Source organism: Rhea americana, unplaced genomic scaffold (assembly GCF_003343005.1).
Source record: "Rhea americana isolate MKP2758 unplaced genomic scaffold, rheAme1 scaffold_93, whole genome shotgun sequence".
In the NCBI taxonomy this organism is placed as follows: Eukaryota; Metazoa; Chordata; class Aves; order Rheiformes; family Rheidae; genus Rhea; species Rhea americana.
In genome coordinates, this window is record NW_028187122.1 from 183,237 (window position 1) to 211,192 (window position 27,956).

The 27,956-nt window shown below is 45.9% G+C and overlaps 1 protein-coding gene across 1 annotated transcript in view; it reads right to left on the reverse strand.

Moving 5' to 3' along the window:
- The window catches only part of PAX2 (paired box 2), an 85,199-nt gene that overhangs the window by 38,464 nt on the left and 18,779 nt on the right, over positions 1–27,956 (reverse strand). The window contains exons 4-5 of the mRNA XM_085324835.1: positions 11,513–11,598; positions 9,308–9,427 (exon numbers count right to left, since the gene is read on the reverse strand). Coding sequence (XP_085180961.1) covers positions 9,308–9,427; positions 11,513–11,598 — 206 coding nt within the window. The remainder of the gene's footprint in view (positions 1–9,307; positions 9,428–11,512; positions 11,599–27,956) is intronic.

Genomic DNA, 27,956 nt, shown 5'->3' on the forward strand with positions numbered 1-27,956 from the left:
TGATAAGATCCCCCCCATCCCCATGCTGACAAACACCCGTGCCCCTCCCCTCCCTGAAAGATAGCTGCAGAGTGGAACATGCTACTTTTAATTTGCAATAACACCACAGCAGAGGGATGCGAGAATGGCTGCTTTCCGACCCTCCCTTCCACAACAACGGGGCCACATCTTTCCCTCTCCACCACCTCTACCTCCTTCCACCCCTCCCATTTTAAACTGAGTCAAGACAACATATTATCTCAACTCCCCCCACCCCAAACTAATCAAAGGATGAGCTAAGGGAGGGCTCTCTAGAACGGATGCCTCTGCAACCCTCTCCTCTCCTGCAATAATCAGGTGAATTAATGACCCTGAAGTTAAAGTGAGCGCTGATACTCAGGCGTTGTGCAGCGTAGGGGAGAAAGCCTTCATTGTTTTCAAGCAGGAGGCGGGCAGCAGCAAGGGAGATTCATGGATGGAGATTGAATATGCAATTTTCTTTCACCTTGCCAAGAGCTGCCCCTGGGCTGTGCCTGGCCTAAATTTTTTTTTTTCCTCTTGCCATCTCTGCCTTATCCGGCCCTCCCACCTCCCTTCCATTCTTTCCAGAAAATTACCTTCAAAATTGATTTCCACTTTTACAAACAAATATAATGGGAACATGAGGGGGGAAAAAAAATCTTGGGCTGTGATGAATTAGGGCTGTCAGGTGCTTCCAAGTCTCCTTTGTTTTTGTTTTACTGCCTCTTAGGTTCTTTGTTTTTCCAGCAGCTGGGAATAGTGCCCCTGCCCATACACTCCCTATGGTCCATGGCCACCATCATGGAATGTGTCCATCGCCTGATGTCATCACTGTGTTAGCCCCGCTCTCCATCGCTGGGATGCAAGCGCTACCTGACTGCCCAGTCCTTGACACCAATATGCAACTGATCTCCTCATGGATTTACAACATGTCCCATACTGCTAGCTGCCCAGCTCCTACAGCCTCCATACATGCCACTGAGCTGCCTCGGCTCTTCTTCACTCTGCTCCTCCTGTTCTCCTTTGCTGTGTTAAGCCAATTCTTGCTGGAAATTCCCCTGCCCTCATTGTTCTAGTAGATCAGACCAGGTCGTCAGCATGTCACCTTGATCCCTGTTGCGCCTCAATGCCATGTCTCCTTGATTACATTGCTGTATTGCCCTTATGCCTCAGTGCCATGTCACTTGACGCCCGTAACAGTGTTATCCTTGTCTCCCACTGTCGTGGCACCCTGATCCCCATTATAGCAGTCCTGCTTCCCATTGCCATGCCGCCAACAACCCTCCAATACTTTCTAAGACCACCTCCCTCACACATTGCCAGCTCACTGATCCCTTTTGCAGTGTTATTGTCATCCAACATGCATTAACCCGGGATCCTCATGGAGCTGGTTCCAGGCACCATGCTCCTTCTGACTCCCATAGTCTTTCTGTCTGGGAGAAAACCACCTCCTGGAACGCAGACAGACCCAGGGTGCACCCCATGCCTACTGGACAAGGTCCAGGGAGAGACGAGCACCAGCCAGGCCTGGGAGCAGCCCCTGCCCCAGCAGACACCTGGCAATGGCAGCAGAGATGCTGGGAGGAGCTGTAGCTGCCTGACTCCTGCTGACACACATGGTGCAAGAGCCCGTCCCAGAAATCAGTCACTGTCAAGAACATGGAAGTAGAAGATCTAACCACAGACTAAATATTTACAAATAAACAGTCAAACACACATTCATGACACTCACACAGATAAGCAAGAGCTGTGCATAGAAGTAAGACTCACAAAACGTAGCAAATAACATTTAAAGACAGAAATGCAAACTGAGACACAAGGAAGTACTAATGCAAGTGCATGTCAATTAAATATAATTTCTGAATAAGCAAATAGTTTACAAAAATGCACATACACTAAAACATACCTCTGAATGAAAACCTGGAACTCAGCAGAATTTCCTTAAATTCACTTATACAAAATTAAATCATGTACACAAATACAAACTATTTACGTAAATAAACAACCTTCACACAGGCAAGAACAACCAAAATATATGTAGAGAACATACACACAGATATGTAACACCAACACAGATACACAGCTGTACAAATCATATACAGAAATGCACAGCACTGCCAGGCTACTTATCTATGGAAATCTAGCAACCACAAAGATACAATGATACCCCAAGTATGTAACAACAAGTACACACAGAGTATACATACAAATACATAATAATCACATACATGCGCAAAATGTGAATACAAATACCTGGTATTCATGAAAATACATAGCACTAATACTGAGCCATATATGCCCAGATAACCATACGATCCACAATATACGTACTCCAACCAGGCAGTGCTATACACAGATTAACATACATATTTTCCAGATCTGTGAGGGCATGCGCAAAAATACGAGTCCAACCTGCCACTCATCCCAGTACACAAACATAGATAACCAGAAGCCAGTAATCCTGATGAACAGAAGTACGACAAACAAATGCACGTGCAGCCCTGAATAAACAAATACACAAGCAGCGACACAGGCAAATACAGCTGAAGCCAGACCAGCTTCTCTACAGATAGTACCAAACCATGCCAAACTAAACCGCAACATAAGCTTCAGAAGCAGAGCATTTTGCCCAAACTGCTTTCTCTGATGCAGGCGTTTAACTCTCCCTTACCTGAAGTCATCCTGAGCAAGCACACCCCTAGTCTCCCAGGACTGCATGCGCACACACACACTGTCTTCCTTGCTTACAGCCAGACCTGCAGATCTAACCCACATTTCTGACAGTGCTGTGCTGCCTATGCACTGTCATCTCCTTTCTCTAGTCTCTCCCGCCTCTCTTTTCCCACAAATACTCTCCCTTTTCTGGTCCTCCTCCTGCAGTTTACTTAGAGAAGTGCTGGATGAGGGGCAGGCACCTTCCTTGTGTTCTCTTAGGAGTCTCACCAGCAAAAGACCCGCAGGAGGGGAGAGATGGGTGGCTGCTGAAAATAAACTGCCTCTTCAGTTTATGTCTTCATCTAGAATGAGGAGCTGTTACCTATGCTCAGGTATATAGACACAGTGATCCTGGAGGTTCCCCATAACCGCTGCTGTTTGCAGTGACACACCATCATTGCAAACTGATAACCACTGGAGACTCGGCCATGCTGTGTGAAACAACACGGTCCCAGAGAAAGCAGGACGATTACAAAATCGGAGTGTGAAACACTCCAGAAGCTGCTCTTTCCATGTGCACAGCCATAAGCTGCTGGTGCACACCCCACAACTATATGTGGTGATTAGAACAGAGGGGTAGCACCCAAGGCAACGTATCTACTTGTGTCTTCAGTGCCGTTAAAACTATTGCTGACCGGCAATAAAGCGATCATATAGAATAATGCAAACTCATCAGCTGTGGCGACAAGAAATCACAGCACGAAACAATGCAGACACACCACAGACAGAAATACTGTAGTGTCACCTGCAGGGATCCAAAAACTCTCTGTTGTCCTCAACAGTACAGCACTAGGGGAGAACACAAATATACCTATTGCACCCTGAGACAGACAGACATTAGATGCCATGATATAATCAGATGGAATGACTCACTCATACTCCTTGCAACTATATAGAGACAGCACAAGAAAACAAATGTATTTCCTTACAGGGTAGTTAAAAGCCAGACCTCTCTGCACTAGTACAACAGTACCACTGGTGAAGCATGATCGTACTGCAGGTGACAATGTAAGCTCACTTTTTCTCCTTAAATGACCCCAGTACGGGGAAGAACAATATAATCACACTTCCTGAAAACACGCAATGCTCAACACAGCACTGCAGTAACGTAGGCTTACTGCCTTCGCTGTCACTACCAGACGACAGTCTGTTGTCAGTAAACAAATTACATCAATTGCAGTAACAACTGTATGAATTGTAATGACAGCACAGTACAGCCTGCAATGGGGTACCAACAATTCCACATTGAGACAACCTTAACTGCATGTAGTCATACCATCAGAAACAAGGCACAGCCACCCCTTCGAAGAGTGCAATGGCATTGAGTGTAATGGGGCAACATAGCAAGCAATGATACAGTTAATCCCATCATTAGTGTCACAAACCCACAACCCATAGCAATACAGTTAGAGCAACATGAAAACCACAGCATGCTGCTGAAAGACATATTGATGCCACTGACAAAGATACAAAGTCACCTGAAATGTTACAACTACGTCTCCCAAATGATGTAATCATTGCCTTTTTGAGCAACAGAAATGGCATCAGACTTGCAGTGGCACATTCGTCTACTGTATATCTGCTAAACAACTCAAACCTCCACAAACACTTTAGAACATTAGACCTCTCTCCTCCCTGCACTAGTTTCCACTGAAATAAATTAGTTCAAAATTGTGGTCCTTTTCTTCAAGACATTGTGTATCCCGAGGTTGTATCTAAAAGACCAGCTTTCCAGGATTAGGAGTATGGCAGATCTCCCTTCTTCACACTCCACTGAAGGAGGTGTTTCTACCTTCCCAATAGGAAAACAGAGATCATGGCCAGGTAGCAAAGTAGGCAAGCTGAATTCTGTCAAGACCCAGTTCTGCAGTCACAATCCTATTTGGAGTGAGGGAAGAGCAAACCACCAGTAACAGAAGTTATGCCTCTCAGTATAGGATGCTGTAGTGGTGACAGTCAGAAAATGATGATTGCAGCACCAAAAAAATGCCTCACCTATGACAACACTGCCCATCCTGCAGCTGTACAACTGGGCAAGTGCTTCTGCTGCTAGTACACAGTGCCCTGCTCTGAACAGCTCGGTGCCACGGACTGCAGCAGCGCAGCCCCCATTCTGAGCAGAGCAGTGAATCACCTGCATCGATACAGCTAACGCTTCGGAAAACGCTGTCAGACCTGCAGAAATGGTGGTGGCCCCTTATTATCCCCTTGCACTGACACAGCCCTGCATCACTCCGATGTAAATCACCCTAATCATCAAAATGACAGGAGAAGAAAGAAAAGGAGGAACTTCTGCTTTCTGAGGTTCTTTCCCCCGTCTCCGCTGGGGATTCCTTTACTGCAGACAGCCTGGGTATTATTGCCACTTACAGTAACAATCGCTCGGTCCCCTCCTCTCCCACAAACCTACTGCCGATATTAGCACTGATCATACTAACAAGCCTGTGCGTTTTATTACTACTGATACTAATAATACTGGACACATTACGTCTGCTCCCGCCAATAACAGGCTGCAGATATGATCCCTGCTAATGCTGATAATACTCTGGGATATTATCTCTGCCATTGTCGGCACTGCAGATATTATTGCCAGTAATGCTGTCAAATACTACAGATATTGTCAGGAACCAAGATTAATAATGCTGAGATTGTTACAGCACTAGCCTCCCTGGAACAGGAATCCCAAATGAGAGTTTGGGTCTATAAAGGAAGTCTGCTTGTGGCCTGCTATTGAGAGAAGAAGTTATCTTTAATAAGAGTGATTTTGTAAAGATCACAAAGGTTTCACCCAGCTGGAGATGCCATGGTATATAGGCAGCAGTTTGAAACATTTCTTTCATCTTATATGTTTATCTGTCTATTCATCTGTTCATCCCTCCATTCATTCATCCTTGCCTCACTCGTCTTTTTCTTGCTATACACTACCCAAGTATCTGAATGCTGCTAATCTTATGTTGGTGCTCTGGGTCAGCTCATTCTCATGCTTTTAGCTATTAAAGAGAGGTGATGCCACATCAGGCATCTTTGCCTGTTATTTTCCCCTTCATCCTTCTGGACTTCTCATTGCTGCTCCACCTTACTCAGAGAGAACTACCTTACTCAGCCTGACCTGCCATCACAGGACAGTACAACATTAGCATTGATGAGAGCTAGGATTCCTGTTCCCAATTGCAGCTTGATACAGATGTCCTCAGTGGCCTTAGGAAAATCATTACACCCTGTGGTGCCTCTTCTACCCCTGGAAGACTGGGGTGGGATGTGCAAGTGGTGGGGAAGGTCAGAGGGAGATTGCAGCAACACTGGCTACACCCACAGGTTGCAAGAAATGGTACATAGAGCTGGACAAGTTATGGTGAACTTTTTAAGCCAAATTATTCAAAAAATTATGGGAGCCCAGCTCTCTGCTGTGTCTAATCTGGCACTGAAGTCAGAGGTTTGCAATCACTGGGCAAAAACTGAAACAAAAGGAATACATATCTTAACAAGGCAAACCCTGACCATTCTTTCTAGGGACCCACCTGAGAAAGTCATATGGAACTGGAGGAGAACTGTGATCTGACTTCCTTCCTTTGTCCAGCAGGTGCTCAGGCCTGCTTCGCTGCTTGCCCTCTCTCAACACCATAGTCTTCCCAGGCCACCCTTCAGTTGCAACCAACGTATTCAGTAGGCTGAGATTCCCCTTCTCCCCTCTAGCTCCCTGTGAGGGACACACCTGGCTGTCAGCATCCATCGCTGAGCCCACCTCATGCATCCGTCTGGCTCCTTTTGTCCAACTCGGGAGTTCTGCTATATCATCTTGACACATAATTATCTCTCTTCTTCTTAATCATCTGTGCTACTGTCTAATGTAGGCACCAGCTGCAGCAAGGAGGACCTGGGGGAGGGGGCGTGCTCAGATAGAGGGGGCATGCTCAGATAGAGGCTCCTTGGTCTTTCTCCCACCTTGTTCCCCCATCACAGCGGGTGCTAAAAGATTTTCATAATCAGGGGTTCAGGAGCAGCTTGCTACTTTCTCCCTCTTTGCTGAATGGCATTTCTCAGAGTATCATCCTTGCAGCAGGGCTGGTCCAGTGGAGCAGAAAGGAGAGAGCAGTGCCCCTTCCTCTCCTCTGATGAAGGAAGAGCCACCCCCAAAATGCTGAGAAAGCAGAATTGTTTTGGGAGCCCATAAGGGAGAGCTTTCCAATGCAAAGTAAGCCCTGCAGTTACCTAACTGCAGCAAAACAGTGCTCAGCAGCTCTGGGAAGCACTAAGAAGTTGTTTACATCAGTTCTGAGCACAGAAGAATTAATTGCATGAGATTTATTGCCTTACCTGTTTATTCCTCCACCTCACCTAGGAGTAATCAGAGCTACAGGGAGATTGCCCAGCAAAAAGTGCAGGTCACGGGCTGTGTGAGTCCTCCCCTTGGACCTGTTTGGCTTTGGGACCCAACCCTGCAAAGTGATGATGTCTTTCAACATTTCTTAAAGTAAGCAGAGGCATAGATAACTCAGATCTTGGATGGGAAGTTTCAGCAGCTGGCAGGAGGTCCCTTGCGAGCTTTCTCTGGGACAGGAATGGGACATCCCCTTGGGGCAGATATCTGGGATGACAGGATGAAAGCTGTTCTCTAAGGCAATCAAAAGACATTGCAGTTGCAGCATGCAACTGCCACCTGAAAGTCTGAGAGCCAAAGGCAAGCAACACCTTCAGAACTACCTGGTATACCTTTTTATCTCTTTGATTTCTAGCAGGGTATGTGGGCTGACAGCAGGGATTTGCAGAGAAGTTCTTTTCCTTCATTTATCAAAGCTGACATGAATCAGGACAGACAACAGGAGTTGTTCTTAATGTCAGTAAGTCATTGTGAAGTGTCATGATCTTAGATGTCTGTTTGATTGTTTCTCTGTTTAATTGTACTGCTCCAAGCAGCTCAGATTCTGGGACTAGAAATGGTTGAGCGGCTGCATCTAAACTGAGCTGGTCTTTCTCAGCATTTGGAAAGAATGGCCACTAAAACTAGATTGAGCTACTTTGTTTTCAGATGAGATGGCAAGGCACCATGTTGAGTGCTGGTGATCACCAAGCAGGAATGCATGCAAACTGGTTCACAAAAACCACAAATACTGCCAAGAGATCTGCACAACTATTAGAGAAACTTGTCATACTGCTTGAAATGTCACTATTTTCTGTATATATAATGATGATAAGTACTGGAGGGGTTTGCAGTGTCTGCAGACTCTTATTCATGACGTTCTCTGACTTTGAGGCATTGACTCAGCCCTTCCATTGCTATACTTCTCTCTTACTTGGGCCCTACTGCCATCTAGCTGGGAAATGGATCTTGCTCTGGGGCCTGATCCAATTTCCAATGACTTCAGCAAAAATCTTCCCATTTGCTTTAACAGGAGCTGAATTGGGTCCTTGCTTACAGCCTCTAGTTTTACTTTGTATTAGGAGGAAAGGGGCCACAACAATTGCCTTTTTCTTGAGATTACTGGGTTTATTTGGATCTGGAACTTACAGATGTGAACCTCATGAGAAAAGATGGAGAAAATGACTGGCATAACCCCAAAGTGCAGCATCTCTACTAGGAGGGCTTTCACTTCCCACCATGTATCACCAAGAACCCTGGTGTTATACCACAGACTCGGGCTTACAGCACACTGCACAGTGAGTCACCTTTACTGCTAGGAGGTCCCCCCATGCAACATGCAACGGTGGAAAGCAGCATAAATAAACACAAGGCTGAACCAAACAGACTGGTCAGGTACTACTGTTGTAGATAATACACTATTAGGAAGGTTCACCTCCCGGTCCTTGATTTTTGAATGTATCCAAATAAAAGAGCAAGGTTTAAGACAAAAGATTTACAAAGACACCATAACAGCACCAAGATCTTACCCACCTCTCCTGACCTTGTCCATCTGGACCTGGGGCTGCAGCTTTTGGCTCATTTCAAGATTCACTGTGCCCTAAGTCCTTCCCAGCAGGTAGGAAAGAGAAGGCGATACCTTAATCCTGATATCTCAGGGCACTAGGGAAAGACCTAGATGACACCGTAGGACCACAGAGCTCAAAGACCTGCTGTTCTGCTTTCAGATTGTTACCAGCATGGCAGTTCTGCTGTGGTAGATGCTACCCATCAAAAGCTGGGCCCTTCTGATCACATCAACTAATGTAGCTCATGGCATATCATAGGGCAGGAACTTGTTTGCAAGGGGAGTGAAGGATCCTCCCACATTGCTGGTGTTTCTCTGAGACAGCATTTTGTCAGAAAGCGAGTCAAGAAAACCTTGTTTGCCTGTGGTTCAAAGTCTAGGCACCTGCTGGCACCTGGGGAGTTCAGCTCCAGCCGTTTCCAGCAGTGACTGAACTTGGGATCGGCTCCAGCAATGGAGACGGCTCTCTGCCTGCTGAGCAGATGTCTGTCATGCAAAGGCCTTGGAAGAAGAACGTTCCAAGCCAGCAGGGCAGTGGCGGGGAACTGTTCTCTGTTGCTAAAACTGATCTAGCCCCTGGAGCAGCTGCAAACCTCGGCCTGAAATTGGAGCCTGTACATGGGGACAAAGAATATAAAAGGGAGGATGAACTTCTCCCCTCCCCCTACCTTCATCACGTTTCCTCTTCTCGCCATTCGACCGAGGAATCCCCAGGATCCCGTTAATGGAGTAAGAGCCCACTGGATCATTGGAGGCACTGGAGACGGGAGGGGATGCTGTGCTGGGCACTGGACAAAACGAAAAGGGAAAAAGGGCCATGAGGAGAGCAGCACAGCACTCAGGGAGCCCCCAGCTGAAAGCTACATATGCCACCAGTCTCACAGCAAAGCCTGGGCACTAAGCAGAATCCCAATCCCTCTCAGTGAAGGACTCATACTCCTGTACCACTAAATTCCAGCTTTGCCAGGCTGTTCCTGTATTGTAGCTCCACAGCCTTCCAGTTCAGGGCCAGTAACAATAAGCAAGTGCAGTCCATCAAAGAACTTAAACCTTGTCATTATGTCCCAGTTCAGAGCAGGCTTCCCAGTGCATGCCAGTGGAATTGAGTGCAATGTCTGCATAGGCCACATTCTCTAGTGACTTTCTAATCTATCCATATTTTGACAAGAGCTTAATACAGATCATTTCCTCCCAGCATTTATCCACCAGGAATGCACATATTCTGTCTTAGCCAGACCAGCCTCTCACATGTCCACCTAGTATACTCAGTGAAAATTCACATCCTCTTGGCGTAGTTTAGAAGTGTTTCAGTGTTTAGGCCAATAAATTCAGTTCCCTATTAGAACAAATCATGAGTTGATGATACATACTTCAGACCAGATTAACGACAATCTAGTGTCTCACTTTTGCACTGACCAATATAGAGAAGCAGACTCCTCTTGCAGCTCAGGGCTAGTCAGGTTTTCTCATGAGTTCTAGTGTATCAGAAATGACAACTCATCCACATTTGAAATAATCACTTCATGATAATCAGGGTTTTAGAGTATAGACTAAGTGGAATTATGCATGCAGCAGACAAGCCTATTATATCCCAGTGTGCCCCAGTAATTAGGAGCATACCCCAGTTCTCTCATAGGCTATCTGTAACCATGGTTCAGGCCATAAAAAATGAACTAAAGTAGTGAATACCTTCAATTCAAGCTCTCCAGGATGGAGCAGAACTTATCAACACTGTCCAGTGTTGACCCACACTTCGCAGTACCCCCCAGAGCAATGGAAGACTCCAGCAGCAGCACTCGCAATCACTATCTCAGCTCAGCCAGTGCTTTCCCTAGACACTGCAGTGTTTCTCCGAGAAGGAATAATATCTGCCAACTCCATCTGGTGTGGTCAGTGCTTCCCAGTCCCGTGAGCAAGTCCAGTTAAAAAGGGCATCCAGAAATGCTGTTCCATAACAGCCCATTAATTCCATTATGTCCCTGAACACAGTTTGTGTACAGGATTATATCTGGCAGCTCTGTCCATACAAACCAGCACTTTCCAGTAAATCTCTGTACTGCAGCTGATTGTCAGTAACCAACAGTATCTAAGATAATGTCTTAGGCCACAGCTGGCCACTGTATTTCGAAGTATCCCAGAAAACAGCATATTTCTTCCTGCTCTGAACTGTTACTGAGTAACAGCATGCTAGCAACAGCAGGCGCACACGCCACGCAGACCACAGAGACATCAGTGAAAGATATCACACTTCTAGCACAGTGCCTTTAAACACAGCAGACTAGTAGACGTTTAGACTTTTGGAAGCATTATTACAGTCTCCGTCGACTGCTCACCTCAATAAAACCATCTCCCCTAGCAGCAAATGCATTTTCTCAATGAAAACGCCCATGGGATACCTGACTGCAGGGCTAGAACAATGAAGAACTCAGTTGCAAGGTATCAGGAATATTTCACTCTAATCTGTGTATTAAAGAAATGAACTAGTTCCAGCAAAGGGAAAGAAGAGAAACAGGGAAAGAGAAGGGAAAGGCAAGTTCGAGTAAGAGGGAGACAAGAAGTGAAGACTGGAGTTTATATAGGATAGTGGTAGATGCTTCTCTCTAGGGAGGAAAACGAGTGAAAATAAAATGGATGTAGAGGCAGAATCACTTTGGGCAAGCGCCTACCTTGAGCCACTTTCTCTGCCCTGATACCCCTCTATGCAATGTAATTAAGGCAGTGGAGAATAGAAACTTTGATTTCTGTTGAGCTTTCTTTCCCCCCGCCCCTTCTCCCCTTTGTTCTGCCCTGGCATCTGCTTGTCAGACTTTGTTCCTCAGCTTAGCTTCATCCTAATTTCCACTTGTTTTGACACCCCTCATGCCAGTTCTTACCGATAGTATGTCCTGGTGCGGTCACACCTGTCCCGCTCCCATCTGGTGTTGGGTGGAAGGGTTGCTGAACTTTGGTTCTGATAATCCTGAAAAAGAGCAAAACGTGTTCAGAACTCAACTCCTCATACAACTTCTCTATGCCTTTGTATACCAGCAATCCTCATTACCAGAACCTGAAAGCCCGAGCTAGCCTTTGGGTGCAGCAGTTAGTGGGGTAGAGGGACTTCTTTTGACTCCCTGTGGTCGTGATTCTACTGCTTTAATAGTCATAGGACTTTAGAGCCAGTTCCAAAAAGGCTGTCCTTTCTGCCTCTGGCCTCCCCAGATCTGATACTCGCTGCATAGCTATGGTGCTCAATGAACAAGCTGAGATCCAGTCTCTCCTGTGCGTTAACAACTGCATTATCGTTTATGATTTGATTGCAGGATGCTCACTTCTAACTTGGTTGTCAGGCAATCTATGCAGGTAGTAGAGCTACTGCAGGATTTGCAAACAGTGCAGATTTCATTTTGTTAGGTGCCTAGAAAATACTTTTCTGGCTTTGGATTGAAGGAATTGAACTTCCGTAAGGCTCTACAAAAGCTCTTGTCCTTCCTAAACAAGTAGTTGGGAGCAGAAGACATTAGTGAGAAGTGGTGATGGGATATAGATCACCAGGAAAAAAAGAAGCTGCAGCAAAGAGATACCTTTGCTGTTTATCAGGTGGTGAATGACTGTAGCACGGGAACCCCAAAAAGGTGCCTCAGTGAATGCCACAGAGCTCATAATGCAGCTCAGATTGAAAATAAACTGAGCTGTAATTGTCAGTGCTCCAGTTCTTCTTACATGAAATCTTTCACCTCTAGGTCACTGGTTCAAATCCAGCTGAGGTCAATGATGAAAGAAAATCACTAGCACCTAATACCTGCCTAGTGGGACCCTGTCTACTGGCAGATGCTGGGTATTTGTGGCTTAGGAACCATTCTCTCGCTAAGAAACTTAGCAAATAAGCCATAAAGTGCAGAGGCCATGGAGACAAAATTCCCTTCTGCGATTAAAACAAGTCTTTCCAATTAGAGTGAAGGTGCACATGCTCCTTCGGCTCAGTTTCTGGAACTGTCAGCTCTGCATTATATGAGTTTTAAACTCTCCCCAAATACCTGTCCACGAAGTGAAAGCAAATAACTCTGGCATTCTCCCTGCCCACCCAAGGGCTTCTTGTAGAAGGCTATACTCCCCAAAAAACACATTATAAGGAATAAGTTGGCAAAACTTCAAAGAGCAAATGTGTGTCTAGTGGGCCGTATGTCATGGATAAAGCAGCATTAGGGGTAGGCAGAGACTTTGAGAGGACTTTTTTGAAAAAGCATGACTCCTGAGTGTGAGGGATTCTTAGGGAAGAGAAGCATATTTCAAAGCTTATCACTTCAGTGTGTTAGTAAATTCTGTTATATACATGATGAAACCCGGACAGTAATTGGCATGTCAGAGAACATGCCTGGGACTTAGCTGGAGACAGGTAATGTCAAGGTTCATAGGTGGGGATGAAGATCCAGATCCTCATTATACATAGTTCAGTGGTAGCAGGAATCCTAGGTAGGACTGAGGACCTAGGTAGAAGATCTCAGAGGCCCTTGGGGCTGAGGGGCCAGATTCTGAGGCTGGGCTGATTTTCACTAGCTGAGGAGCTGATCTAAGAAGTCTATGCCAGGGCAAATAATATAACTTCCCCCCTCGCCCCCCCCTTTTTTTTTCTCATTCTCCCTAAAGCCCCCTGAAGTGCCACTCTGGTTGTGTGAGTTTATTGATTCCCCCCAGCCCAGAGAAACAGAAAGAGGGGATGGGGTGCAGGCAAAGGGATGGAAATAGAAAGCTATAAATTATTTGTGACAGGAAAGCAATAGTGCCAGAGTGCTGAGCACAAGTCCCGTGTCACTATTAGATTCCTTTTAGCCTGATGACACTGTAAAAGAGGTTAAGTGTCTGATGGAATCGTACACCTTGGGGGCAGGGGCAGTCCAGGGAGCAGAACAAGCCACAGAGAGCGGGTATATCAATTCTCCAGGCCAATAATATTCCCCTCATTGATCGCAACACAAAGTTCAAAAATCTCATTATAGCCAGGCAGACCTGGAACTTTTTAAAAATCAATAGAGTGATATAATGTATGTATACTTTGTATAAATGTATCTATCCATCCATCTATCAATCCATCCAAAATCTGCCTAAGGGGGTCTGAGTTAACCTGCACATTATACTATGTTATGTTCTATTGTACTGTAGCATAGTGAATGGGGTAGAAGATTTCCCCTGCAGCCTTAGATGACATATTATAAAATGTCCTATTAGCACTGAGATGACATCAGCCGGTTCCACTCATACTGAGAAGTGACATCAGGATAGTTCAGCTTCTACTGAGGGGATCCATAAGATGAGCCTAATTATACTGAGATGGCCAGTCAAACTATGCTGAATCATGCTGCATGAAAACTACAAAGTTTTGAAAAACTATTCAGAATAAAAACAGCCTGTGAAACAACGGTGATGTAAAATTCCTGTCCATAATGCTTCGGAAACTGAGGCAAGGGATGAAGAGGAAAGTTCCCTGTTGAGTTCATGGTATCTCAACTGAGAATGCCAGTTGGTGCCAGTTGTTACTGTGTTTACTGAGATGTGTCCATTAGGAACTGGAATGAGACTCACCAGCTCGTTTCACCAAGTAGCCATCAACTGGTAATGATTTTTGGTCACCACCAGCCAGGACCGTATTTCAGCTAGTGACCCAGAGGTGAAAGGTTCTGCTGAAAAACATTCCCCTGTTAAGAATGAAACTAGTTTTGTGTCATGAGAAAGGGTCTGGGAACAGTAAGCAAAGGGGAGCATTTCTATTTTTGCAACCACTAACAATTTGGATCAAATAATTCTTGGCAGTGGTTCACTGAATCTAATGAAGTCTCATCATAGAAAGCATTTCCTATGGTTAAAAGAAGAGGCAGGTCATGAGGAGGCTTTCCCTAGCAGAGCTCCTTTGCCTCACAGTCATGGCAGAACTCTGGCATTGTAAGGAAAGAAGAGAGTTTTCAGGATGCTAACCTGGAGTACAGAATACAGCAATACACCACCCGGGTGCCAGTTTATTTAGGGATGGTGAAAAATAGCAGCGTTGCTAGGAATTGATGCTGTCACTCTAAGAGGCTTCAAAGGGGTCTGTTGTACACAGGACCATCTGATGAAGTGGCAGATGAAAGAGGAACAAAGCTGACCTGATCCTGTAGCAACACATGCAGCATAATATTGCTGTCTTTAAACTTCAGGATTGCTGAAAGCCTCTGGCCCTTACGAGAGGCCGAAATACACACTAAGCCAGCTCTGCTGCCTCAAAGCTAGGATTTCTGGATTACTGCTATCTGAGAGGGAGCAAAGCCTTGATCATCTCTTGCTGCTCTCAGTGGCTTGTTCTTATCTGTAGACACTGGAGAAAAGACATGCCTTTTGCAGACCACTTGCTCAATCCTTCTCAGAAGAGGAGAGGGCACAGATCCTGGGGTGCCAGTCAGCAGTGCTGATTTATTGAAGTAAATGCAGATTTTTCAAAAGTCTTTCTTTTCTCAAAAAGAAATTGTCACTTTGGACTGAAGTCATCCCTACTCTAATTCCATCACAGTCAGTGATTCCGATAACAGCATTTGTGTTTAATTAGAGGAATAAGCTCGTACGCACTGTGAATTCCCTTTTTTCATTTTCCAGTGGGAGATTTTTTATAAGTTGTCTATTTTGAGTTTCAAAGAATATACACAGATTTGATACATAACCTTCTGAAGTTTCAGCAGCAGAACATTTAGAGAGCTTTAAATGCAGTAAAGAAACTGAACTTCATTTTGCAATCTGAATTTAATATGTGATATTATGTTAAGTGATGGCATATTGTGTCATTACAGGACTTACCATCACACCGTGAATTATACATCCACTCCTGGAGTTCATGAGTTACCACGGTTGGCTTGTAGTAACACTTTCTAGAGTTAATGCTTCAGACAGCATCAACTGAAACCATCTGCCTGTTTTCAGATGCTTCTTACTGTCTTAAGTATTCACTCTTAGGTCAGGAATTTCCAGTGATTGATTTCTGTTTTGTTATTTTGGAAGTTTTACTGCAATTCCTTTTGCTGATTCTGAATACAGATGGACAGATAAAAATCATCTCTCCTGATACGACAGTTACAACCAGCTCTAATCAGATTTGATCAAGGATGTAGAAAAAGTTCTTCAAGATAAAACTAACTGACATATAGTCCCTGCTGAGAAGCAGAACTTTCCTTTCATTGTTTGTGAAGAAGTAAGTGAAAAATCACTTTTAAATCTGCCCAGGAATTATTTACTGAAAGAATGACAGACTCTAAGAAATGTCCCCCTGTTTCTGTAACACTACTATCTAGACCACTTTTAGCCTGATGCACTCTGTGTTTTCTCCTCTCCTACTATTGCTAGAAGAATCTGTAGACAATGTCTCAAAGAAAAAATCTTAGATGGTTAGATGGATACCCTCTCACTGTATAGAAAGAAGCCGTCAGATGATAGCAGTCTGGAGGAAGCTTTCCTTTGGTAATCTTACTTCCCCACTGCAGAGTTCTGAACAGTATGGAGCTCCAAGTTTAGCGATTTTTTTAATCCTGGAAGAACTGAGTGAAGTTGCACCATGAAAAGGAATGATGTGTCCTGCTGCCCAGGAAAAGACCTTGACATACTTCAAAAAACACCAGTATCCTCACTTTGATCATATTCTTTTGCAATGGATTGTTTTTCAGAGTGGAGGCCTACACTCCACAGAGCACCAAATTCCTTTTAATTCTTTTGGAGTATTCATATTTTAAATGCTCCATATTAGAAGCGCATTACAAGACCCCAGGGTATGCATTACTGGGCAATTAAAACAGTTCTTGGATGGCTAACGTTGCTAAACTTCGGCCTCGTTCTCTGCAGTATATCCAAGGGAGGCTGTGATGGCCAAGGAACATTCACCCTGCTGTGTCTCTTTGCTTAATTAGCACATGGCTGAGCCATGGGCTGTGCGCAAAATATAGTGAGAACCATCCTGGAGAGGACCTGATGCAGGGCTAAATGACACAGTGATTCCTTCTCTGCATCAGTTCGCTTCCTACAAAGAGGCTGGTGACCATCCCAGTGTTGCTGGCATCAAAGTGCATCTGAGAAAGAGGGAGAACACAGGATGGAAAGAGCCAGCTTTGGGCTCCTTGGTGACAGCTGCCATGGAGCCAACAGTATTCCACATGTAGGTTCGTGCTGTGCAGGCATAAAGAGCTCTGAACATGGCTTTAGTTCAAATAGGAGAGGGTCTTCTGTTTCTGCACAAGGGTCTAAGCTCAACTGAAGTCACAGCTGAGCAAAAGAAAGGGAAGAAGTTGTTTGCACAAAGTTCAAAATAGAAAGCAAGCTTCATAGCATGGTGAGGAGACCTGACCAAGGGAGTTGGGTGGTGAAGGAAGGGAAATAAAAGCCTGATAGAGTCTAATCCAACTTAAGGAAAGGGTTTTGGCTCCTTGCTTTGCCATGGACCTCTCATCAAGACTTCGGACAAACTGTTATTTCTCTCTGTGCTCTGTTTCCTGCCTGAAGAGTGAAGATAGGAGCATTGCCTTGCCACCTGGGGCACAGTGAGGACAGCTAGAAGGGCTCAGACTCAGTAATAGCATGGGCCAAGTAAGTGCTCCAGCGAACTGTAGCACGGTATTGGCTTCATTCCCCTGCTTGAAGAAGAAGTGGCACGTACCCTGCTGACAGTGGCTGTATGTAAAGGGAAGGGAGGGAGGGAGGAGCACAGGAGCTGTATTTCAGCTACACTGACATCAGTGGTCAACTACACATTTAAATTTGCAGCAGCAGATGTAGTTGGAAAGATCAGAGCTGCAGTTGCTCCAGAAAAACCATAACATAATTTCCATTAGGATGTGCCGGGAATAGTAGCTTCTCCTACTACTCTCAAAATCTACTGCGACACTTGCAGCTCTCAGAACAACAGCTGACATTGGCAGGAGCAGCCGACTCAGCTTCTTGCTAGCTGGCCTGAGGCTCCTGGACTCCCTGCCAAGAGAGCAGAATGCCTTCAAACCTTGCCACATTCAGGGGCCACAAGCAATATTCATACATTCACACTCTCTCTCGTCATGAAAATTGTATTTCCTCCTCCCTTCTTTTCGGAAAGGGATAAAGAAGAAGGGTGATTGTATACTACCTCAGTAAATGCAGATTTGATAGTTTGATTAGATAGATAGATAGACAGACAGACAGACAGACCGACAGATGGATACGAGGTCCTAGGAGGTGGCTGGATAGGGATCACCTATTTCTCTAAAGCTTACAAATAGGTGAGAGGTGGAAATGGAGATGCCTTGCATATCTCAAAACACAATCCCTGTCTTCCTTGGGGATGTCTGGCTCCTCGTCTACTGTTAATCCTTGAAGCACTATCGACTTCACTGGTGCCACGCTGACATAATGCCTGAAAAGGTGAGGGGAAAGGGCTGCTTAGTTCCAGGTTAGCATGCTCACATCAGACCACAAGAGAAAGTCCAATCCTGTCCTTTTGCTGCAAAGAACATTTCTTGGCTGCACTCTGAGGAGAGGCAGAATTCACAGCAACAGTTTTACTATCTGACGGGCTTAGAGAGGAGCTAGGATTTTTTGGTTGTTTTAAATCAGTGACCCATGATGACACCATACGGTTTTATTTCATTTAATTTGAGCAGAGCATTAACGTTCAGCTTCTAGCAGATCTCAGCCCATTCCAGTTCTGCTGTGTTACACAGTTAGAAGTAAGGAAGAGGGGTGGAAGGAAAGCAGGGCGAGGTGAAAGCTGCGGGCCTTCCGAGGGGGAGGTTTGTGCGAAAGGGAAATAATGGCCTGACAGCTCATCCTGGTGAGCAGCGACTCACAGAGCTTCATGCCGCTGTTGCTCCTGGGGCTGACGGTGGTCAGCCCTATGGGTGTAGACTACCTAGCCTGACATCCCAGAATAAATTGCAGCATTGGGCTTTGAGAAACATTATCCCATTTATCCCAGTGGATCTTTGTTAACCCTTTGCACAAGGGCACAAAATCGGCCTGGGAAACTGAACGCGTGCTTAGATAGTTGCTGTGTTCTGTGAAGCCGTGGCTACACAGCCATCAAGACTGAAGCTGGCTAGCTTAAAGCCAGCAAGGTATGTCTACATGAGCTGCAGTCAGGCAGTGACTGCAGTGTAGAAATGTCCTGAGGTAGGTGTTCCTATTTTTATTATACTGAGTTCACATTTGAAGGGCTTTCTTTGCAGTCAGGAAAGCGAGAAATCTGTTAAAATCCAAACATCTCAAAGATGTCATGTGATCTACAGAATATGAGAAGCAGACTGGGTCTGGGTCTAGATGTTTGTCATCCTAGGTTTTAGGAAAGTTATGGAAAGCTCCAAAAATAAAATGGGTTCTACTGATCTTGGACTTAGAAACATGGGCCATGGAGGAGCCACCTGGGTGATCAAGTCCAAATTCTAGTGTCATGGGCAACCGGGGAGCAGATATTTGACTCGCAGCACCCATGAGAATATCCATTCCAGCAGCTACAGACCTATCAGTCCCCCTCAACAAGCTCATGATCTCTGTGACAGAAGACCAAAAGCCTGCAAGGAAGAGAGCAGGAGGGAGTGAAGGCATCGCCAGTGGCTACATCCCTTTCACTAGTGAGAGACTGATGCAATGAAAACATTCAGATAGCTGTGATACCTGAGGAATTAATCATTTTCTGAGAGTATATCTACTCAGCACTGCAGTTCAAAGTGACAACTTCTGTACCTCCAGACCAGCCTGCTTGGGTCCTGTTAGCAGCGCTGCCACGGCAGCGTGGAGCTGGCGCCGGGTGCAGCTCTTCGAGCTGCCAGCGCGCCAGTGACCGCTGCACAGCCCGGGCTGCGGCTGGCAGAGCAGGGCCTGTGCCAGCAGGTGAGTTAAGAAGACTTACAGAAACACATGGGCTTGCCAAGGTTAAATATCTTAATCTGGAGCATGGGAACTTTTAATTGAAAGCTTTGCTTTGAGCCTGTTTTCAGTTATTAAAATTCAGGAGCCTGTGCTGAATTCCTTGTGGACATTCATTTTGATTAACAGAAGACATGTGTGCGCTAGGAAAAGAGTCTTGAACTGGGAGGAAACAGATAAATGCAGCTAATATTCTCAGCTCTCTTGCAAGCCCTTCATACTTGGTATTTTATGTAAAACCTCAGATCTTAAAGATAAGCAATTATGTGCAAATCTCAGCTTTCATTTAAAACCAAGGTATTTCTGGCTCTCACAACTGCAAGGAACAGGTGGGAAGTGGGCCCTGGCTTCTCCCAAAGGCCCAGAACTGGAGGCAAAGAGAAAGAAACCCAAATGCATTGTTATTTACAGTCTTGTGAATTTTACGCTGGTCTTTTGCTTTTGGGGAATATTGACTTAGGATTTTGAGGTCTTGGCAGCATTGTATGTAAGCAGTATTATCTCTATATGCTACAGAGTTCCACAGTATTCACTTGAGTCTGCTAGGGAGTATCCCATTTATGTGGGTTTCACCTTTTATCAGAATCAGGGAATATTTTATAGTGGAAAATGATGTCTGACCAAACTCAAAATAAAAAGAGCACTAGGAATGTGTCAGTTTAGATCTAATGTTATTTTTACACTGAGTTTTAAAGAAGCAAACAAAACTGTGAGACGAGTTTCAGCCCGATAAGAAAGGAAAAAAAAATCGTTTTAAAATTACGTTTTTGGGTATATTTGAAAACAAAATTTGAATAATACTTTTTCATTTTATTGAAACAGAAGTTTCCAACTGTGCTGAAATGTGGTTGTAGAAATTTTCCTGAAGTTCTGATTCAAAATAAAAACCACATTGAACAGTTGGAAATTTCTGGAGAAAAGCTGAATCTCTTTCCTTCCTGTTCTGGTCCTAATGCTTTTTATTATTTACTCCTTGCTCTGTTATGTTGCTAACAGCCAGCCACAGGCTTGTACTCCAGGGTGCTGGGTGCTACATACACTTCCAGTATACAGTTGTTGCTCATCTCAAAATAACATAGTCTAGTTTTCATATTAATAGAGCAGAGTCATACTTTTATAACCAGAGGACAAATCTGGAGCCAGTCTGCGTGACTCTATGTAAGTCACAAACAGGTCTGAAGTGTCAAGAGTATGTACTATATGTCAGTTTACGTATGTGCTGTTTGTGGGCTCACAACACTTAGCATTTGTCCCTTAGCGTGTTTTAATTTATCATATGATGTTGTGCGTACATGTTTATCTTTGCCTATAGATCTATATTTATGACTGTGACTATATGTAGTTAAGACATTTGGGTCACATATTATATTCAGACCCCATGAAGATCTAATAGACGTTTAGTTTAATAAACATTTATTCAACCATTACAGTTTTTAACAGAGTTTAATAGGCAGATAGGCTGTTCAGATCTGTGGCTTATAACCATCAACAGCCAGCTATATTGATGTTTTTGTAGAGCACCCAGCACAGTTATTACAAATAATAAGTCATAATCATCTAGAACTCATCCATAGCAAAGCTATAATATCCATTATGTAATATCTAACACGTATTAATACTGATAGATGATTTAGGTGGAACCTTGCTACATTGTAAGGCTCATACTTCTGTAGGTTTTTGCATAGTTGTATAAATTTGTGAGTGCAGGTCTGTTGTATTTTTGAATAGCGTATCTGGCATCCATTTAATAAACTGCAGAAGCATGTATTTTTGTGGGCCTTGGACAACCTGGCTATTATCTACATGACGTTATGTTACAACTGGGATGGCAGGTGGAGAGTACCCTGGACTCTGAGTGCCACTGTTCTTACTCCGTATAAATACAGTCTCTGCCTGTAGGAGTTAGCAGTGTCAGGGTTTACCTGCGTATGGCTATGCAAAATAACTAATTTGAATTTACTGAAAGTGTGAGATTAAAATGGTCTAGTTAAACTACATTACACCTCTGACTTCCTTGTTTAGAATTAAGACAGCTTTAATTTAGTTTAGCTTAATTCACTTCGGAAATGAAGTAAACTAAATTGAATTTAGGACACTTATATTTTGAATGAGCATCCAAACAGCATTTTAATGGTTTTAACCAATCCGCTTTCAAAGTTAATTCAGATTAATTTTCTTGCTTGCCTCCGTGTAAACGACCCCTATTTTGTTGCCTATTCTTTCTCAGTGAAACCGTCTCAGCTGAGACTCCTTCTGCAACTGTCCGCTGACCAGCGCCGGCCCAAGCGCAGCAGAGCCGAAGCCGCCGCGCGCGCGTCCTCGCCCCTGCGCCCGCGCGGGCGCCTTCGCCGGCCTCGGGGCTGCGGCGGCGGCAGCTGCCAGAGACCCGCCTGGGACTGCGCGGCCCAGCGTTTGGCACGCGGGGCCGGACACCGGCTGGGGTAGATAGAGGAGAGGTACCAGAACTGGTTAACACCATCTGAAGACCTGAGCTGTGATTTTTAATTGTTCGAATGCTACTATTTAGGCTTTTGCAGTGGAATACGGTATTGTTTCTAGTTCTGGGGTACTGCAAGATAACCTGTCAGAAAATCATGATATTCTGGAGAACTTTGACAGTTTTTATCCAGTTGCATTATTTCAAAGCAGTCTGAATTAGGTACTTGTCTACCTAATGGATCAGCAAACTTCCAGCTATAAATTAACATTTATTTCATTGTTTGATTCGACTAAGCGTAGGGACAAGATCTGGCGCAATAAGGATTTGTAGGTACAGGAGTGCAGAGGGACAGAGGCAATGGTATTTAGCAAACTATACTACTCTTACATTTCCTCTTGAATATTTTGTAGTCTAAGAAGAGAGAGGGTCCATAAGGTGGCCCAAATATTTTCTCTTGCCATTTTTTAAAGGGCAATTGCAAAATCAACCATGAAGAAAACAGTCAGAGAAGTATCTCAGAAGCATATTTTTTCATGCACATATGTTAATATTTTTAAAGCATAATTATGGAAATTTCAAACTTTTCATTACCTTGCTTAAATTTAAAACCATCCTGGGTATTTGGTCAAAGCATATTTTAGTAAGAAAATGCTGTCAAACATTGTTTTATCAGAATGCAAAAAAGCCCTTGAAAATTTGCGTTTTGGAAAATCGCAACTCAGATAAAACATCTGCCCAAAATCTTTGCTAAAAATCTAACCAGACAAACAAACCAACCCCCAAACAAAGCAAAAACCACTTCCATCTCCCGAGCCATCAAGTACTTCTTGATTACACGGTTAGGCTGTGTTTTTGTGCCTGTGCTATTTTACAGAGTTAGTGCTAATGAATAAATGCTGTTCGACAGATAATACAGTCTCAGATCTTTGGCTGGTGTAAATTAGTGTAGCTTCATTGAAACAGTTACCAGTATAATACGATAAGGAGACAGTCCTATACATTAATGTGCTTGCACAGAATGTATTTCTGTGTATCTAGGTATCTGTCTCTACAGAGCTAGCTAAAGAGATACCACTATAAGTAAAATACAGATTTGCAGCAACACATCAGTTTGCAGGACTTTTTCTGTACAGCGGTGTGGATAAACATCTCTGTAAGGATATGCTGATGTATCAGTGCGTGCATATGTGTTGTGCATTTGTACATACGTTCGTCTGCGTGTATGTCAGTCTGCAGGTGAGTTCCTACTTGTGCGCGGTGATCTGCCTGCAGTGCTTTCTGAATAGCAATGAGCTCAGTAAAAGCACGTGTGTATTTGTATGTGCATGTGCGTCTATCTGCATGCGGGTGGGCGGGCGCGATGCGGGGGGGGGTTAGCTCTTGGGTGCGTTTACGGAGTGCGTGCCTGCCCCCCGGGAGGTGGATGGCTCCTTAGGCTGTGCTCGCTGGGACCGTGTGTTCTCAGTCCCTTGAAAGGCAGCGTCTTCAGCAGCGCGAAGGCTGGTGGGCATCGGTGGCCTGCATCCTAATCCCGCCGGTGTGCTCACGGGCCCTGTGACTCTGAGCCGGCTGTTCCAACTCGCTCTGTGCCTCAGTTTCCCCTCCTGTCTCTTTCTCTACAAAGACTGCGGACAAAGACTGTCTTTTACTGCACGGCTATGTGTAATGCTGTGCATGGTGGGGTCCTGGGCCTGAGAGGATCTTCTGGTGTTACAGCAGTGCCTGACAGCAATATTCCTCCCTGCGTGTGCGTGCACTGGTGTTTCAGGGTGTGGGTGTACATGTGTGTACTTTGGGGCTGGCTGCTCATGCTTTTGTGGAAGAGTTTATCTCCCCCATGTATGTTCAGAGCAGAGGGAGGTGGAAGGGAAGGAGTTACTAAATGCCAAGTGGATATGCAATAAATCCCATTGATTTTACAAACTCCAACTTGTCTTCAATCTCTTTCCATTCTTTATCCTGGGGGCATTGCAACAAAACCCTATTTTAAATACCTTTTCTTCCCCTTCCCCCACTCTCCCTCCTCCCACTCCCCCAAAAAAGTGTCAATAATTTATTTGGATTTTTAACTTCGCTCCATAACAGTTGTTTGACCTCCTGACTTGTGCGAGTCACATAAATTCTGGGACTTTATTCAGGAGCCATGTTCCTGCTATTGAATAAGCAATTTGGGAGGGTGAATTAATGACTTGTGCTGTTGCTGGAAAGTCCCTGAAGAAATATTAAAATTGCTTGCAGACTGAATCAATACTCACTGAACACCCAGCATGAGGACCTAGGCTTTTTAATGGCTACAAACAGCCGACTTGGTCCAGGAAGGGGAATTCCTGTACTGACAGCGCGCGCGCGCGCGCGCACACACACACACAGTCTTGCCATGTCCTCTCTGTCATTTTCAATAATAGCCAGTTTTTAGACACAAAACCTGGTTACTGCTCATGCCTCCAGTGCCCAGAAAAAGACTTGGGAGATGGGGAGGTGGGTCCGCTCTCTCGCTGCCCGCAAGAGCAGGCAGGCCTTGCAAAAGCTGGCCATTGAGGCCCCGTTTAAGTGCTTGGTTAGCACGCCCTGGCAGAGCCTGAGAGACGCAGGGAAGGTTTCTTGTGGTTCTGGTGTTGTGAACGTGTTTAACGTGGGCGCTCGACTCTATTCCCGTGTGATGGGGAAGGACGCTGGTGCTGTGGTATGTTTGTGTGTGCTTTGGGAGGGAGTTTGCTGTTGTGCTGAGGCCTGACTGTGAGAAGATTCTGTTGCTTTGGGTATTCAGGAGCGTTTGCATCCTTTCATAGTGTGGACATGTTGCATTTATATTATTCAGTGGGTTTCGCTTTGCTGTATTGGTTTGTGTTACGGTGAGTCCTGAAGGCCACGTGCCCATGCTTGCATTAGTAGTGACTGCAGTGAGCTTTTGGTTATTGAGCAAATGCGTCACTTTGCTATATGGGTGTATTTCAGAGGCTGTGGGTGCAATCCTGCAGGGTCCTGAGTGCCTTCAGGGTCCACTGGCCTCACCAGGACGCAAATACGCTCTGGCTTCAGGGTCCTACCGCTCACTGCTCCCCAGACCAACAGCAGCCAGACTCCGCAGGCGCGCGAAGTTCAGCGGTCGGCCCCTCTGCCAGGGGTGGGTTTTGCGGCCGGAGCTCCCCAGCCCGCCTCGAGAGCGCGGCCCGCGTGCTTCGCCGCTGTGGTCTGGAGTGCCTGATTTGTATTCACTTGTTGGGCAGCTATTATTGTGCATTAACGCCGGGGTGGGTGTGCTTTGTGCGACCGCATGTCCGTTCAATTGATCCCATCAGGATTATTTTGTAATTGCGTGTCTCTGTGATTGAGTTAGTGTGCATTTCAGGGCTCCTGTGTATTGAATAATGATGTCAGGCATCGGCTTGTTTGGCTGGGTAATGGCCTCTCCTCGGCGTCGTGAGTGAATGTGTCCTTCTCGTGTTTCCCTGTGTCGGCTGCGCCGGGATCGCTCGCGCTAGGTGATTCCTTAAGGCGCTCACATGCAGTAGGGCGAACGTCCCTCTGGTTCGCGAGCCCTCCGTGCCGGGGCACGTGCCGAGGCTGCCTGGCTGGCGAGGCGCGCAGCACCGCGGGGCTGCCCGCTGCGCCGCCGCGTGCTCCCGCGAGCGGTCTGTGGCCGCTGCGGTGTCTACAGCTCGGTGCGCGCCTCACATGCTTACTTCTAAGGCTAGTAAGCCTTAGAAAGAAGAGATCAGCTGTATTTCTAAGGCTACGTGGTGTGTTTAGATGCGTGTACCTACTGGCATGCTTCTGATCTAGGTGAGACTTGTCAGTTACGTTTTTGAGCAAGTCTCCATGTCCGAAGTTTCTGGAGGCAAGACTCCACTGTGCCGTTCCAAACGGATTTGCCTGCATCTGTGGAGATCTATAAATGACTGCGTAAGTCTAGAGTGAAGCACACATGTGCCTTTGCAAGGGTCTTCTTGTGTGGCTTTCTGTATGGACACACAGAAGGGCACCCGTGTCTGCTCGCAGATGTGTGGGGTGTGTGTGTGGCTGCCTGAAGATGTTCACGTGTCTGCACTGACCAGGGTCCTTCATATATACAGGAATGAATGTGATTCTGTGTCAGCAGTGTTTACCTGTAAAAATATGTACTAAGATGTTTTAAACGTGCCGTGAGTCTCTGGGTTTCTGAATTGCACGCGCATTGTGCAGCAGTGCCCCGTGCCAGTGTAACCACATTTGGTCACTTGAAAAATAAACAAGGGAGCTCAGTTATTTTTCTGCTGATGATTAAGTGACATTGCTGCATGGATTTGTTTGCTGTGTGCAGGCAGTGTGGCCCTAGGACCATTCTGTGCTTCGTGAGGCGTCAGGATATGGCCCAGCTACAGTCACATCCAGAGTCATGGCGTGGACTACAAAAGGTCAAGAAAACTTCCCAAGAGAGCTCTCAGGTGTATCCTGTCACCAAAACATCCCATCAGGAGAAGGCTTGTGACCTCTCCCAATCAGGTCATCTCAACTGCGGGGATTTAGCAAGCCAATGAGTTTAGCTAATATTTCTCAGTGAGGTTGCTAACAGGTAGCAGCTCCTTTACTCCTCCTTGCATTAGCTCAAGCCGTGTTACTGCCTCTGCCTTCTCGTTTGGGCTCTCCCACTCTTTCCCTCTTCCTCCTCCGTCCTCCTGCCTGCCTTTGACCTTGAGTAGGTGACACCATGCTTAGCCCACCCACTGCTTTACCGGCTCCCCGCTCCTCGCAGCGGGGTAGCAGTACCGCGGGGTAAGGGGGAGAGGAAGAGAGAGCAAGAGAGCAAGTGAGAGAGAGAAGGAGAGAGACCTGTTTGGAAGTAATTGGAGGCTGTTAAACGGAGGAGCCCAGCATATCACTCCAGTAATGGAAATAAATTCCATTGTATTTGCATTTTAATTTTCCACATAAACAAAGGCCCGGAGTGTGCTGGCTTCGCCAGAATCACCGGCCAGAATTTAATTAGAAATGAAAAGTTTATAGGGTCCTCTTTAATGCGATTAATGCACAGTTAACATTTATCACATACATATGCTGGAATCGCCTTTTTTAAGCAACCATCGGCCATGAAATGAATTTCTTTTCAACTTTTTTAGCGTGTGTGAGGAAGGCTGTCTCTGGTGAGGCGGTCCAGTGAGCACACTCCTGACAGCTTGGTAAACTGCAGCCCGCAGAGGCTTAGCAGCCCCCTTCCTCACTGAGGAAAGTTCAAGGTGGCTTAGAGGGAAGCATGGTCTAGTGGTTAAAGCCTGAGGTTGGGAGTCAGGGGATCTGGGTTGTATTCCCAACTCTGCCACATGCTCACTGCATGACTGACTTGCTCTCAGCGTCTTGTTTCTCTGGGTGTTAAAAAAGAAATCAGCTGGAAGAAGATATCTCAGCTGCAGACCCCTGGGTGTCTGAGGCTCTCCAGAAACTTGCCCAGCCTTGCAGCGTGGGGTCTGGATTGGATCCTGTGCTGTGCTGACCTCTCAGCTTGTCTCCCGGGGCCTGGGCTTCCCCGCGTGGGCTGCGGCGACGGCAGAGCGCCCTGCACAGCGCTGCCGCCCACACGAGACCGCGGCTTCTGCGGGGACATCTCTGCGCAGCCGCTCGGAGACCCGCGCAGCGCTGCCGCCCGCGCCGCTGCCCAGCCCGCCTGCCCTGGCTGCCTGCACGTGCCGGGCAGAGCCGATCCCTGCGGCAAGGACGCGCGCGGCTCTCGCGCTGCCCCTGCGACACACACGCACCTTCCTGCCACGGGGCGTCAGGCGAGAAGGAAACAAGCTGTCGGCGTGCAGCGTGGGGGGAGCCCCGGCGGGCTTGCCTGCCGTGGAGGGACCTGTCCTGTCTGCTGAGGCAGCTCAGATGTTTCTTAAGTGGATCCTCCCATGCTGCTTTAGTCCAAAAAAACTGCTAGGGACAGCTCGAGAGATACTGGAATCATGAAGCCTGAACCACAGATCCTAACATAAACCTCATCAAGACCAGCTCCTGGCCCTGCCTTGGGTACGGGTAAT